The following is a 12,707-nucleotide window of genomic DNA, read 5'->3' as shown; positions in this document are numbered from 1 at the left end:
GTGGGACCGTCGCAGGTGGCAGACGGGGCCTGGGGACGAGGGCTTGCTGTGCTGACTGATGGAAACAGGACCAAAGGCATGATAGGAGGTAAGCTCTGGTGGTGTCACGTCAGAGTGAGGAGGGAAGGCCAGGGCTCCTGCACTGCTGGGGCGGCCGCTTCACTTCACACCTGAAGGAGGGGGGCATGGCAGCGGACCCATAGCCCTGCCAGCGGTAAGAGTGCTTCTCAGGCGTCCACTGCACAGCTAACAGTCACTCGTTGCTCTTCCTTTTTCAGACTGCCGTGGATGTTTTTAGAAGGATAATTTTGGAGGCAGAAAAAATTGATGGGGCCGCTTCACAAGGGAAGTCTTCCTGCTCCGTGATGTAATTCCACTGCAGGACCTGAGGACACGGACCTGTCCCACCTGAAGATGCAAACTGCCCGTTATCCTTGAAGATAAACTCTGCTTCGTTTTTCTTCTGTTAACCTGAAAGATTTCATTTGGGTCAGAGCTTTTTCCCACCCCTTCTTTCAGATTATGTTAAACTCTGACTCTGTCCACATGAGTTCACTTCCACTTTCAAATTTTAAGCAATCATATTTTCAATTTATATATTGTATTTCTTAATATTATGACCAAGAATTTTATCGGCATTAATTTTTTCAGAGTAGTTTGTTGTTTAAAATAATGTAATCATCAAAATGATACATACTGTTACACTACTGTTAACTAGGCTTCCATATATCAGTGTTTATTTCATTGTGTTAAATGTATACTTGTAAATAAAATAGCTGCAAACCTTAATCCCTTGGGCTACTCAGTGTGGCTTTTAAAGAAGAAAAGCTTGTCCTGCCCAGGGTTTCTCTCCTGGTTGGGTTCCAGGAACTGGTGGAGGAGGTGGCCGCGGGCAGAGGCCAGTGGAGCCGTCGGGCCCACCGGACGGCAGTGATGGTTGGGTAAGTGCCAGTATTGGGGTGGATCTCTGTCCATTAAAGCTGAGTGGCCTTAGGGGTCTGAGGGCGCCGTTCCCAGGAATAATGACTCCCTGCATCCCCAAAGGCCCCGTCTTGGCTGGAATGCTTCGTGCAAGTAGGGCTGCGGCGGTTACTCGGCAGAACCTTCTCGTCACCCTCTGGCTTATTTATTTGGCTACTTGAAGAAAAGGAGACATTGAGAAACACATATTGTCTCTCCTTGTGCTTAGCTTGATGTCTGTCCATGGCAGACAGGATCTGATTTAGAAAAGAGGTTTCCCTGCCACCATCCCCAAACCTCCAGTAGTGTAAGAGATAGGGGACATTGCCCACTGAGTGTCCTGTGCAGGGGCTTCGTGACCCTTCTTCAGACCAGCCCACATACCTCCTGCTCTGCAAGGGGCAGCTTTGAAGGACAAAGGACTTAACGGTCATGGTGGCCGCTGCTGTGACTGGAAGGCAGAGTGCAAGTTGAGTGGTTTTTAAATGATGCCCTTTCCCAGTGAAAATTACACACGGCCAGTTCTAACGTTTAGGAAATGTTACTCTATTAAAAAATACAATTTTGCTTTGTAACGGATTTTTTAATGAAAAATTAATGGTTTTAGAATATGCCGTTATTTTGGATCTTTTAAGTATTTTTGTCTTACCGTTCCAGGATGAAATTTGAGGCTTAGAAGACCTCCACCAAATACTCACCTTTTAAATAAAAATAAATTTTGACCGTATTGTATCATCCATTACTTATTAACAGGGTTTATTCTTCGGCCCGATATCATGTATCAGTACTCAGTGTGTGGGGCCACATTACATCCAGGTCCAATTCATCCAGTCAGCCCTTTTCATCTGAAAAGTGATTTCTGTGTAAATGCAAACTTGCGGCAGCACATCCGTACTGGAAACAGTCCACTCTCAGCGGGGCCTTTCAAGCCTGGCCCGGGTCTCCTGTTTGGAGGTGGGGTGGGATTCCTTCCCAGGGTGCGCTTCACCCATTCACTCATGTTCTCGGAGCTCCTGCTGAGTGCTAGACACTGTTCTAAGTGCCGTGAGCACAACAGAAATCTTCACCCTGGCAGAGCTGGCGTCTGACCTTGACTTCGAAGATACCGCAGGGTGGGTACATCCTGCTCCTCGGTGCGGTGGTCCCATTGCTTGATGGACTGAGCTCGTCACAGGTTCCAAGTGTGGAGCTGCGGCTCTGGACTCGGAGCGATGGCAGCTTGTGACCCTCGGGAAGGATAGGAGGTGGTGGGTAGGACCAGAAAACAGGCTTGGACCTGCCAGGTTTGGCTTAAGTTTATGACTATATTTCAGCACTTCGAAGACGTTTTTCACACTTGAACATTTCTGAAGTCAAAATGAGTGTTACCGTCGGTGCTGCAGCCTGTGGCACCAGGTCGCTGGTGGCACTCTCTCCAGAATTGTTCGTTACCTCCTCATCACCAAATCCAGGTGCTACGTTCTGGTTTCTTGACCTTTCAATGGCAGTGCAGCTGGCTACCTGTCCTTGGAAGTCTGTTTCCGTGACACCACATTTTCCTGGTTTCCAACCAGCTCTGTTGCTGTGTTAGTCTCTCTCTTTCTCTGTTTCCTTTGCTGTTAACCTCTGAATAGACCCCTTTTCCTGTTCACACCCTCTTCCTTGATTCCACCCAGTCACAACTTTCACTAGCATGTTACCTGAAGACCAAAATTTATATCTTCCACCCTGGCCTCTGTGGGCTCCAGATTTATCTTGTCTTAATGTCTCGTGTTATGATGTATTACGTTCAAAATTGGACTCTTGATTTTCCTCAAAAACCTGGGTCTCCCTTAGATACTAAGTCAAGAGATTTGGGGGCCATCCTCTCTACCTCTTCCCTCATATCCCCTCCTATCCATTCCGTCAGCAAATTCTAATGGCCCTGCTTTCCAAAACCCGTCTTGTATTCTATCCACTTTCCTCCATCTCCACTGCGTACTGGCCTACTGTAATATCACACCCTCCAGACCAGTTACGCTGCAGCCCAAATCAACTTGTTTGAAACATTGTTTTATGTGACTTGCTTCAAATCCTTTAATAATAATTGTGCCAAGATCCCAACGTCCTACCCCTGAGGACTAACCTTATCTAGCTGCGTCTTCACCGTCAACCTCACCTGCCACCCTGGATATGCCAATATCCTTGTTTCTTCTGTTATGTATGTTTTAGTTCTTTTCTTAGTGGTTGCCCTAGGAATTACAATTAAGTTAGTTTGGATTAATACTGACTTCAACAGTATACAAAAATTTGGCTCCTATGAATAACTCCATCCCTCCCCCTCATTTGTGTGTTGTACAAATCACATTTTTACATATTGCATACCCATCAACAGATTTGTTATTACTTTATGAAGTCTTTTAAATCGAATAGAAAAAAGTTACGGTAAAAAAGTGTGTTTGTCTGTCTGATAATTACCTATGTAGTTGCCTTTACTGGTGCCATTTCATTCTTCATGTGAATTCAAGTTATTGTCTAGTGTTCTTTGATTCAGCCTGAGGGACTCCCTTTAGTATTTCTTGTAGGGCAGGTCTGCCAGCGAGGACTTCCCTCCATCTTGTTTATCCGGGAATGCCTTCCTTTCCCCTCTGTCTTTCAAGGACAGCCTTGTCGGATGTAGACTTCTTTTTTTTCTATTGGGGATGTAGGCTTCTTGGTGGCGAGGCTCGACAGCTCTTTCAACCCCCCGTGGTCAGGTCTTTCATGAGCGGGCACAGCCTACACACAATCAGTTGTCCTTCTGGGTTCCCAGGAGTGTGTTGCTCTTCTAGGGCCCAATCTTGGGCATCTCATTTTCCAGTTTTTTGTTTAAAAAAACAAAAAAATTTTTTTGTTAGCTTGTTGCCCCAATATCTAATAAATTGCTGATTGTTTTTGACAAACACCTCCAGGGAAAAGGCAGGTCAGATAAAGACAGGTCTTGGTGGGGTTTTCCAAGGAACTACCAGATGGGACAAATAATGACAGTTCTGAGCATGGGGCTTTGAAAGCCCTCCAACCACATCTTGACCCTTCCAGGGGCTCCTGAAGAAGGTCTGGCAGCAGGGCAAGTGGAAATGCCGCAAAGCTCACTGCTGAGAAGCAGCCAGTTTTCTAAATGCTCCCCACATTGTGGCAAGGCTTTCATTTCGAGTTGTGAAAAAGTTCATTTTTTTGGACAGTTTTTGCCAATGTTCTCACGGCGTTCGCAGAGCTCCTGACTGCCGTGTCCCAACGGTGTCACCACGGCCTGCTCTGTAGCTCCTCGCCTGTTGAATGGATGAGCAGATGAGCCTGACTATGGGGCCACATCCTGGACAGGCTCCTTTGAACTTCACCCACATGGGTTGCAGTGTGGTTGAAGTTACCGTTCACACAGTGCATCTCCATGGGGGATGGCCTTTACCTCCTGAGTCCATCCTGATGGGCTCAACACTGAAGGATGCTGGGTGCCCCCTGCCATTGTTAGTGCAAGCTGCCTCGGACTCAGTTATCAGGACTGGTTATCAGAATATGCCACTGCCTTCTAGATTATTGTCTAAATGGAAACCGGTTTAACAATTCTTGGAGCGGTGTGGACTCCCAAGAAAATGTCTGGCTCCCAAGGGCTGGGCCCCATCGGAGAAGTGTGCGTGCAGCCGCCTCTCTCCCTGTGCCCCGGCCTCACCAGCACTGCCTGCGGCGTTCCCAGGAGTAGTGCATGTTTGTAGAAGGCCTTTCGCTGCCATGGTTACTCCAGCAGACCAAGACCACTATGCATATTAACAGAGGTTGCCACTAAGGCTATACCAGCAGGAAACCAGAAAGCATTCCTCAGAAAATTCCAGAGCCACGCTATCTCCTTCACCTCCCCCAAGAGGGGAAAGTTATGTTAAGCAAAAGTTTCAAAAACGTTTACATTGAGCAAAATTTTTTGTTAGCCATCCTTATTACCTTTCCTAGAATAACCAGAGGAAGTCTGTTCTGGAATTAGAACCGAAAAAAAGCTGAGAGCGAACTTAGCATCCCTATTTTCAGAGGAGGGACCTGCGTCCAGAGGAATCTCCCAACTCTTAGTCCCTTGTTGTTTGCACTGCACCATGTGTTAACAGCCCATGAGCCTGACACCCACAGGTAACCCCGAATAAAGGAAGCGTCAGACTAAGACATGAGAATAGCAGCTGTACTCCCAATTTTGCAGCTAATGGGTGTCTTTGGGCAACTCCCTTACTCTCTGCTTTTGATTCCTGCATCTACCATGCTTCCCCGAAAATAAGACCTAGCTGGACAATCAGCTCTAATGTGTCTTTTGGAGCAAAAATTAATATAAGACCCGGTCTTAGTATAATGTAATGTAATACTGGGTCTTACATTAATTTTTGCTCCAAAAGACGCGTTAGAGCTGATTGTCCAGCTAGGTCTTATTTTCGGGGAAACATGGTATGAAACTTCCCTTTCCAGGGATTGTTGTAATGGCCACAAGTATGAAAACCTTGGCTGTTCCACAAAGCCCTGTAAAATGCAGTCAGTCCTGCAGATACGGCCCTGACCCGGACATCCAGCCTGAGGTCTTTCCCCTGATGTCAGGGTCTCCACTGCTTTCTGGAGCTCCCTGAGTTCCCACAGTTGTGTATCTCCAGCTGGCTGCTCTAGAGGTTGCAATCTTCTAACCTGAAAGGTCTTCCATTTTTCTTTTTTAAGGTTTTTATTAAAAATATAGTTACACCCAGCGAGGTCACTTCAAGGATAAAAATTTTGAGAAAAAAACAAAAACATTCTAATAAAAGAAAAAAATGGTAAAAAGAAAATATAGCTACATAAAATATTATATGAGTTTCAAGGGTATACCATAGTTGTTCAACATTTATAGACCTAAAGAAGTGATCATGTTGATAAGTCCAGCAACCATCTGACACTGTACCATGCTATCGCAATATTACTGACTGTATTTCCCCATGCTGTAGACTACATCACCGTGACTTGTTTTCTACCTGGAGATTGGTACCACTTTTGCCCTTTACCTCCCCGCTCCTTAATTTTTCAATTACAGTTGATACACAATATTTTGTATTAATTTCAGGTGTACAGCATAGTAGTTAAGACATTTCCATTAGAAGTGACCCCTGACTAGTCTCGTACCCACATGTCACTATACATAGTTATTACCATATTATACACTGTACTCCCTGTGCTTTACTTTACATCCCCATGACTAGTTTGTAACTACCAATTTGTACTTCTTAATCCCTTTATCTTTTCCACAAAGCGATCTGTGGTTTTTTGATGCTGTGCTAACCCTGGAGCACGTGGAACAGGCCACACTGCTAACTGAGAGCATCTGCCTCCAGTTCCCAATCTGGGTTAGCTCCACAAAGAGCCAGGACACCCCAAAGTGTCCTGCTGCCACCTGCTGGGTCCCTTAAAGTTCAGCCGCTGATAAAGATGGTGCGGTGCGGTATGTGAGTAGGGTGAGGCAGGGTGTCGGAGAGTCACTAGAGTGGGAAGAGTTGTGGTCACCAGGTTAATGTAGATTCTGGTCTGGTGCCAGTGCTGAGCGTGGAGCTACTCAGTAAGTCTCAGAGCACACCGGAAGCTAGTTGTTGCCCGCCTGGGGCCTGTGGACTCTGACAGTTTTCAAAGAAGTGCAATGCAAGAGTGCAATGCATGCAGGGCTGGCTGCTCAGGAGAAAGTGCCTCTGGCTTTGGGGGTGTAGGGTGGGGAGGTATCCCAGTGAATCAGCAGGACAGAGCTCCAGAGCTCACCCTAACCAATGAGATTCAGGTTTGGCTGGAAGTGTGGGGGGCGGGCTCAACACATTGAAGATGGCGCCCGCCTGCTGGCTGTATGGGCAGAGGACCTCCCAGGAAAACGCTGACTGTCCTCCAGCCCTGGCGTCAAAGCCACACACCTCAGTCTGCTCCTCGTATGCTTCTGACGTCCCGAGTCACCGCCCCACCGCTGGAACCCAAGGTGAGTGCCTGTGAGCGAGTGAGTCTGTGCGCGGTTGTTTAAGAGGATATCTGGGTTTCCTGCAGCCTTCCATCCCTGCGGGATGGTTGGCATCCCCAGTTTTTTCAGTCTGATGTTGTGAGGGCTCCACTTCCTGGCACCAGAACTCTGAGCAGGGGAGTCTAAAGTCAGCTTGGGGTCCTTCACTCCTCCAGGGGAACCTCCGCCACTCCCTCCCGATTTTGAACCTCCACACAGAGGTTCGGGACGAGCCCGGTTTGTATCTCCATCCCTCCTACCAGTCTCGACATGGCTTTTTTTTTTATATCATTTGTTATAAAACTTCTGTTCATTCAGAGCTCAGATGGTTGTCCAGGTTGATTGTTCTGTAATTTAGTTGTAATTTTAATGTGTTCGTGGAAAGGAGCAGGTGCAGTGTTTACCTGCTCTTCCATCTTGGATCTGTCCTAGCAGGTCTTCCATGTTTTCTGCCCTCGTCTTCCGAGATTCCTTCTCAGGTTTTGGGTTCAGGGCTATCTGAAAGCGGGGGCCTCCCTAGAAAAGGGAGGTTAACCTGACAGTGTTGGGTACTGCTCTGTGGGGTTTGGCCATGTCCACAGTTTGCAGACTGCTGTGTGGGGAGTGGGGCTTATCCCAGTGAGTTGGATTTGCCCCACCTGGTTCTGGTGGGGCACAAAGACACTGCTCTTTGTGTAAGCGTTTCTGGAGCTAATTGGGTGGTGATGTGCTCTGTTGTGGTCTGAAGCCAACCTCCAAGTGTGTTGGTTCTGGGGCCTCTTGGGAGGGGCTCCAGGGCAGGCCCAGGTCACATATGCCTGTGACCACCTGGGGAGTACCTGGTAAGAGCTACAAAGCGATCTGTGGTTTTTTGATGCTGTGCTAACCCTGGAGCACGTGGAACAGGCCACGCTGCTAACTGAGAGCATCTGCCTCCAGTTCCCAATCTGGGTTAGCTCCACAAAGAGCCAGGACACCCCAAAGTGTCCTGCTGCCACCTGCTGGGTCCCTTAAAGTTCAGCCGCTGATAAAGATGATGCGGTGCGGTATGTGAGTAGGGTGAGGCAGGGTGTCGGAGAGTCACTAGAGTGGGAAGAGTTGTGGTCACCAGGTTAATGTAGATTCTGGTCTGGTGCCAGTGCTGAGCGTGGAGCTACTCAGTAAGTCTCAGAGCACACCGGAAGCTAGTTGTTGCCCGCCTGGGGCCTGTGGACTCTGACAGTTTTCAAAGAAGTGCAATGCAAGAGTGCAATGCATGCAGGGCTGGCTGCTCAGGAGAAAGTGCCTCTGGCTTTGGGGGTGTTGGGTGGGGAGGTATCCCAGTGAATCAGCAGGACAGAGCTCCAGAGCTCACCCTAACCAATGAGATTCAGGTTTGGCCAGAAGTGTGTGGGGGGCGGGCTCAACACATTGAAGATGGCGCCCGCCTGCTGGCTGTATGGGCAGAGGACCTCCCAGGGAAAACGCTGATTGTCCTCCAGCCCTGGCGTCAAAGCCACACACCTCAGTCTGCTCCTCGTATGCTTCTGACGTCCCGAGTCACCGCCCCACCGCTGGAACCCAAGGTGAGTGCCTGCGAGCGAGTGAGTCTGTGCGCGGCTGTTTAAGAGGATATCTGGGTTTCCTGCAGCCTTCCATCCCTGCGGGATGGTTGGCATCCCCAGTTTTTACAGCCAGATGCTGTGGGGTCTTCTCTTCCCAGAACCAGTATTCTGAGCAGGAGAGCCTGGAATAGTGTTGGGGTCCTTCTCTTCTCCAGGGGAACTTCCGTGACCAAGGTGTCCCTCCCGATATTAAACCTCCACACACACTTTTGGGATCCGCCTGGTTTGCCTCTCCATCCCTCCTACCAGTCTCGATGTGGCTTTTTCTCTGTATCCTTAGTTATAAAACTTCTGTTCATTCAGAGCTCAGATGGTTGTCCAGGTTGATTGTTCTGTAATTTAGTTGTAATTTTAATGTGTTCGTGGAAAGGAGCAGGTGCAGTGTTTACCTGCTCTTCCATCTTGGATCTGTCCTATCAGGTCTTCCATGTTTTATGCCCTCGTCTTCCGAGATTCCTTCTCAGGTTTTGGATTCAGGGCTGTCTGAAAGTGGGGGCCTCCCTAGGAAGGGGAGGTTAACCCGACACTGTCGGGTATCTTCCTGCGGGGTACTCTGTTTGGTAACCCTCTCAAGGAAGGTGGGAAGGGTCAGAGATGGCGTAACGTGCCACTCCAGTGTCCTGGACCTCAGGGACAGCGTACGTGCTACACAATTCCTGGAAAGAAGATTTGAGGGCCCAATGTGGGGAGGTCCTTTTTCTCTTTCCACGGATTCCAGCTTTGTGGGGCTATTGAGCTGCATCTTTCTCTCAGGCTTCCTGGCCTTGTGAGCTCCAGAGCGAAAGCTTGTCCTACCATCCTCAGCTGATGGGTGGCTGGCCACCAACAGTTCACATCTTACCGTGAGGGCACTATTAGCATCTGGCCAGTGGGATCATACACCCTCTCATTTAGAGAGATGTGCAGCCCCGTATTCACCCTGTGCCAGCTGTCGTAGGCAGACACAGCCAGCCTCAGTTTGGAGGGGCGCACTGGGCCCCCACATTAGTCATGGGCTCTGGAAGTGCCCAATCCAAGAAACTAAGAATTGTTTCAACCAGTGATCAAGCCAAAGTGGGAAAAGGTCTTTACAATGCGTACACCTAGCAAAGGAACAGATGACAGGTGTACACACACACGGAACAGATAACAGGTTAACACAGAAAAGCAAAGGAACAGATAACAAGTTAACACACACATACACACACACATCAATAAGGAAAGACTCGGAAAAAACGGGCAAAGGATATGAACAGCAGTTTATAGCAGAGCAAAGCCAATGGACAGTGTATGGACAGATACTGAGCAGCTAGACACAAATCCACCTCGGGTGCCTAAGTTGTTAGTAGTGCCTTTTGGAAAGGTCCCTGCGGGTTCCAGTGGAGTTGAAGGTGAGCTCAGGCTTCACCCAGCATGATTTCACTCAAACCCCAAAGGGGCCGGGATTGGCCCCTGGGGGGCATTTGGAAATTTGAGGGTTTTTCCATTTGTCAGAATGATGGAGGGCAGGCCTTTACTGGACAGGCCCAGGGACACGATGTCCTGCAACTTGCAGCGGGGGACTGTCCCACAGCTTCACCCATAAACATACAGTGTTCTTTGCTTGGCTTTAATACGTACTGAAGTTTCTAGTATGGGAACTATGGTACGTTTAGCTCAATTTTGCTATGAACCTAACACTGCTCTAGAAAACAGAGACCACAAAAAAACTAAAATAGTTAAGAAGCTTAATTTTCACAGTTGAAAATAAGGGAAGAGACTTCTGCTCCTTTTTCTTCCAGAATTTCTTTCTCTGTCCTTTTCACTTGTATGTACACCTTTTTAATGGCTCAGTCGGCTTCTTGCCAGTCTAACAACGGAGGACTGTTTCCTCCAGGAGCTGAGAGCCATCTTTTTGAAAGGAATAATCAAGGAAGATGACACCCCACCTCTCAGTGTCCTGGGAGGAGAGGGGCTTAACTTTAGCTGTCACCTTACTCGGAATTGCACAACCCATCTCCCAGAATAAAGACACAAAAATCAGCCCTTTTGTCTTGAGAACGTGTGTGTGATGAGTTGCCCCTCCCTGACTGTACCTGGGCTGAGATCTCTTTAGCAGTTTGCCTGTGGTGCTGTCAAATTCTGGTTTAAGGCTTATTCAGTAACACCACGATTTGCGTTCTCTTCTATCTTTATGGACAGGCTTTCTGGGTTGGGAGATTTCGTTTTTAATTCTGTTTTCCCAAAAGGCCTGTGTCCAGAGACAAACGTTGGAATGTGTGGTTGGGCAAGTGTGGATGCCATGGGAGCGGCAGTCTGGCCAGGCCCCCTGGGAGGCCTGTCCTCGGGTGCCAGGGTGATATGCAGGTCCCAGTGAGTGTCCTGTTTTCCTTGGACAGCCTCCCAGAGCAGGGGCAAGGTCACTCCTGTGCCCCAAGAATTGCATGACCTTCTTTGCCTGTCCCTGAAGTGGTTCACCTGTAAAATGGTGATAAAAATATACTTTCCTGAGAGCAGTTCAGACTGCTCCCCACCGTCTCCCTTCCTTCCCCTCCACCAGGACCCATTGCTTTCTGTGAGACCCCCTGGGGTCGTCCTTGTGAGCTCCTTGGATCTCAGAGCTGGCCCCTGCCCCAGCTAATCTCCCGAATCATTGGGAGTGTGTGAACCCAGCAGCTAGGGGTTGCACTGCTTACCCCACAAGCAATCTATGAGTCTCGGTCATGTGCCAAGAAGTTCTGCGCCCTGAGACAGTCTCAGCCGGAGTGGAGCTGCATGTTCCTGTGGACCCGGCCTTGTCAGCCATGGTCGTCTGGGGCAGAGCACTGTGGCTCACCAGGAGGGCAGCTCCGGTCAGGGTAGGTGACACCTAAACGATGGATCCAGGGTGAGCATTGATTTCCCCTGGGGAGAGGGGGTGGGGGCGAGGGATGGCTTTCAGGGAAGCAGGACAGCAGGAGCAGACCCGGAGGTGAGGCACCTGGCAAGAGATGTGGGGCCAGCCAGGGGGTGGGGCTGTTGGAGCAGAAAGTTTAAGGTGGGGCTGGCAGCTAAGAGCAGAGCTGCAGGCTGGGGCAGTGGTCAAGGGCTGTCTTCTCTGTCCTGAGTCACCAGATGGGAAAGGGAGTGGAGGTTTTGGGGCAGGCTTTGTGGGAAGGAGCGGGGTCAGGGGCCACACTGAAGGACCAGAGATCTCCCCCCAAGGGCAGAGGGGTGTGGTCCTGACTCCTCATGGACATTGGTGGGCTGGGGTCAGAGAGAAGAGGCCTGAGGAGTTGGCTGGGGCTCAAGGGCACAGTGACCTCTGTGAGTGCCGGGCAGACCCCAGGCAGGGACTCAGGGTACTGTGGGTTCAATCCCACCTGCTGGGGGGCCTCCTTGCAGGCTTACACACCAGACAGCACTAACACGCCAGCCAAGCAAATCTTTTGTCTGGGGGTGCTGACTCAGCAGGGCGCCGCCGGCTGTATGTGGGGGCCAGCGCATGGGATGGGTGGGCCACCCTGGCGCAGTCCTCTGGGAAGGTGAGTGCGACCCGAAGGTAACGTGCAGGTCCCCAGACATACCTCCCATCACCTTCTGTCTTGAAATGGGGGGGCGGGGACTGCTGCTTGATATGCCCTTTGCGACTGACAAACCCGAGCAAAGTTGACCAAATTTCTTAAAACCCGCCCTGGTGGACGGCCGCTGTGCTGTGGGACGGTACCCTCCCCTGACTCGTCCAGCACTGGCTGGGGGCCCCCCTCTCCCCTGTGGCCTGAGGAACTGCTTGCTGTCGGCAGACGGAAGGGAAGTCGTGCTCTGGCTCTCTCAGCTCCCACACCCGCACGCGTCCCTGTGGCCTCGCCAACTCCAGGGGCCCGGAGGGCAGTGCCACCATCGGTGCTGCGCTCACGACGACAGACAACAGTTACTGGCTCCCAGTATCGTCGCTTGTCCTTGGCCAGGGCCCTGCTCAGAGCATAATTCTTGAAACCCAAAGAATTATTGGAGGATTGGAATTTTCGGTTCCTCCGCAGAAAGGAGTTTTGGGGTTGATATGGTTCCTGTTGCTTAGTTCGGGGACACGTGTTACGTCGCCATAGGACACAGTCTGAACTGACCGCTGGGTTGGTAAACCTCCAGCTCCGACACACGCCTGTCACCCAAAGGAGTGACCTCCTAAGCAAAGGGACGTGTCACATTGAAAAAGCCATTCTGAGCCGTGACTCCTGGGCCAGGCCCTAACTCGGCACCACGGA

The 12,707-nt window shown here is 49.9% G+C and overlaps 1 protein-coding gene across 1 annotated transcript in view; it reads left to right on the top strand.

The window, feature by feature from the left end:
- The window catches only part of RHEB (Ras homolog, mTORC1 binding), a 31,310-nt gene extending 30,521 nt beyond the window's left edge, over positions 1-789 (top strand). The window contains exon 8 of the mRNA XM_081038713.1: positions 279-789. Within this exon, the coding sequence (XP_080894839.1) occupies positions 279-371 (93 nt within the window). The 3' untranslated portion in view covers positions 372-789. The remainder of the gene's footprint in view (positions 1-278) is intronic.
- The last annotated feature ends 11,918 nt before the right edge of the window (positions 790-12,707 follow it).

The sequence above is a fragment of the Rhinolophus hipposideros genome (genome assembly GCF_964194185.1).
Source record: "Rhinolophus hipposideros genome assembly, chromosome: 25".
NCBI lineage: Eukaryota > Metazoa > Chordata > Mammalia > Chiroptera > Rhinolophidae > Rhinolophus > Rhinolophus hipposideros.
The sequence above is the reverse complement of the archived record's forward strand: the minus strand, read 5'-3'. Positions and strand labels throughout refer to the sequence as shown.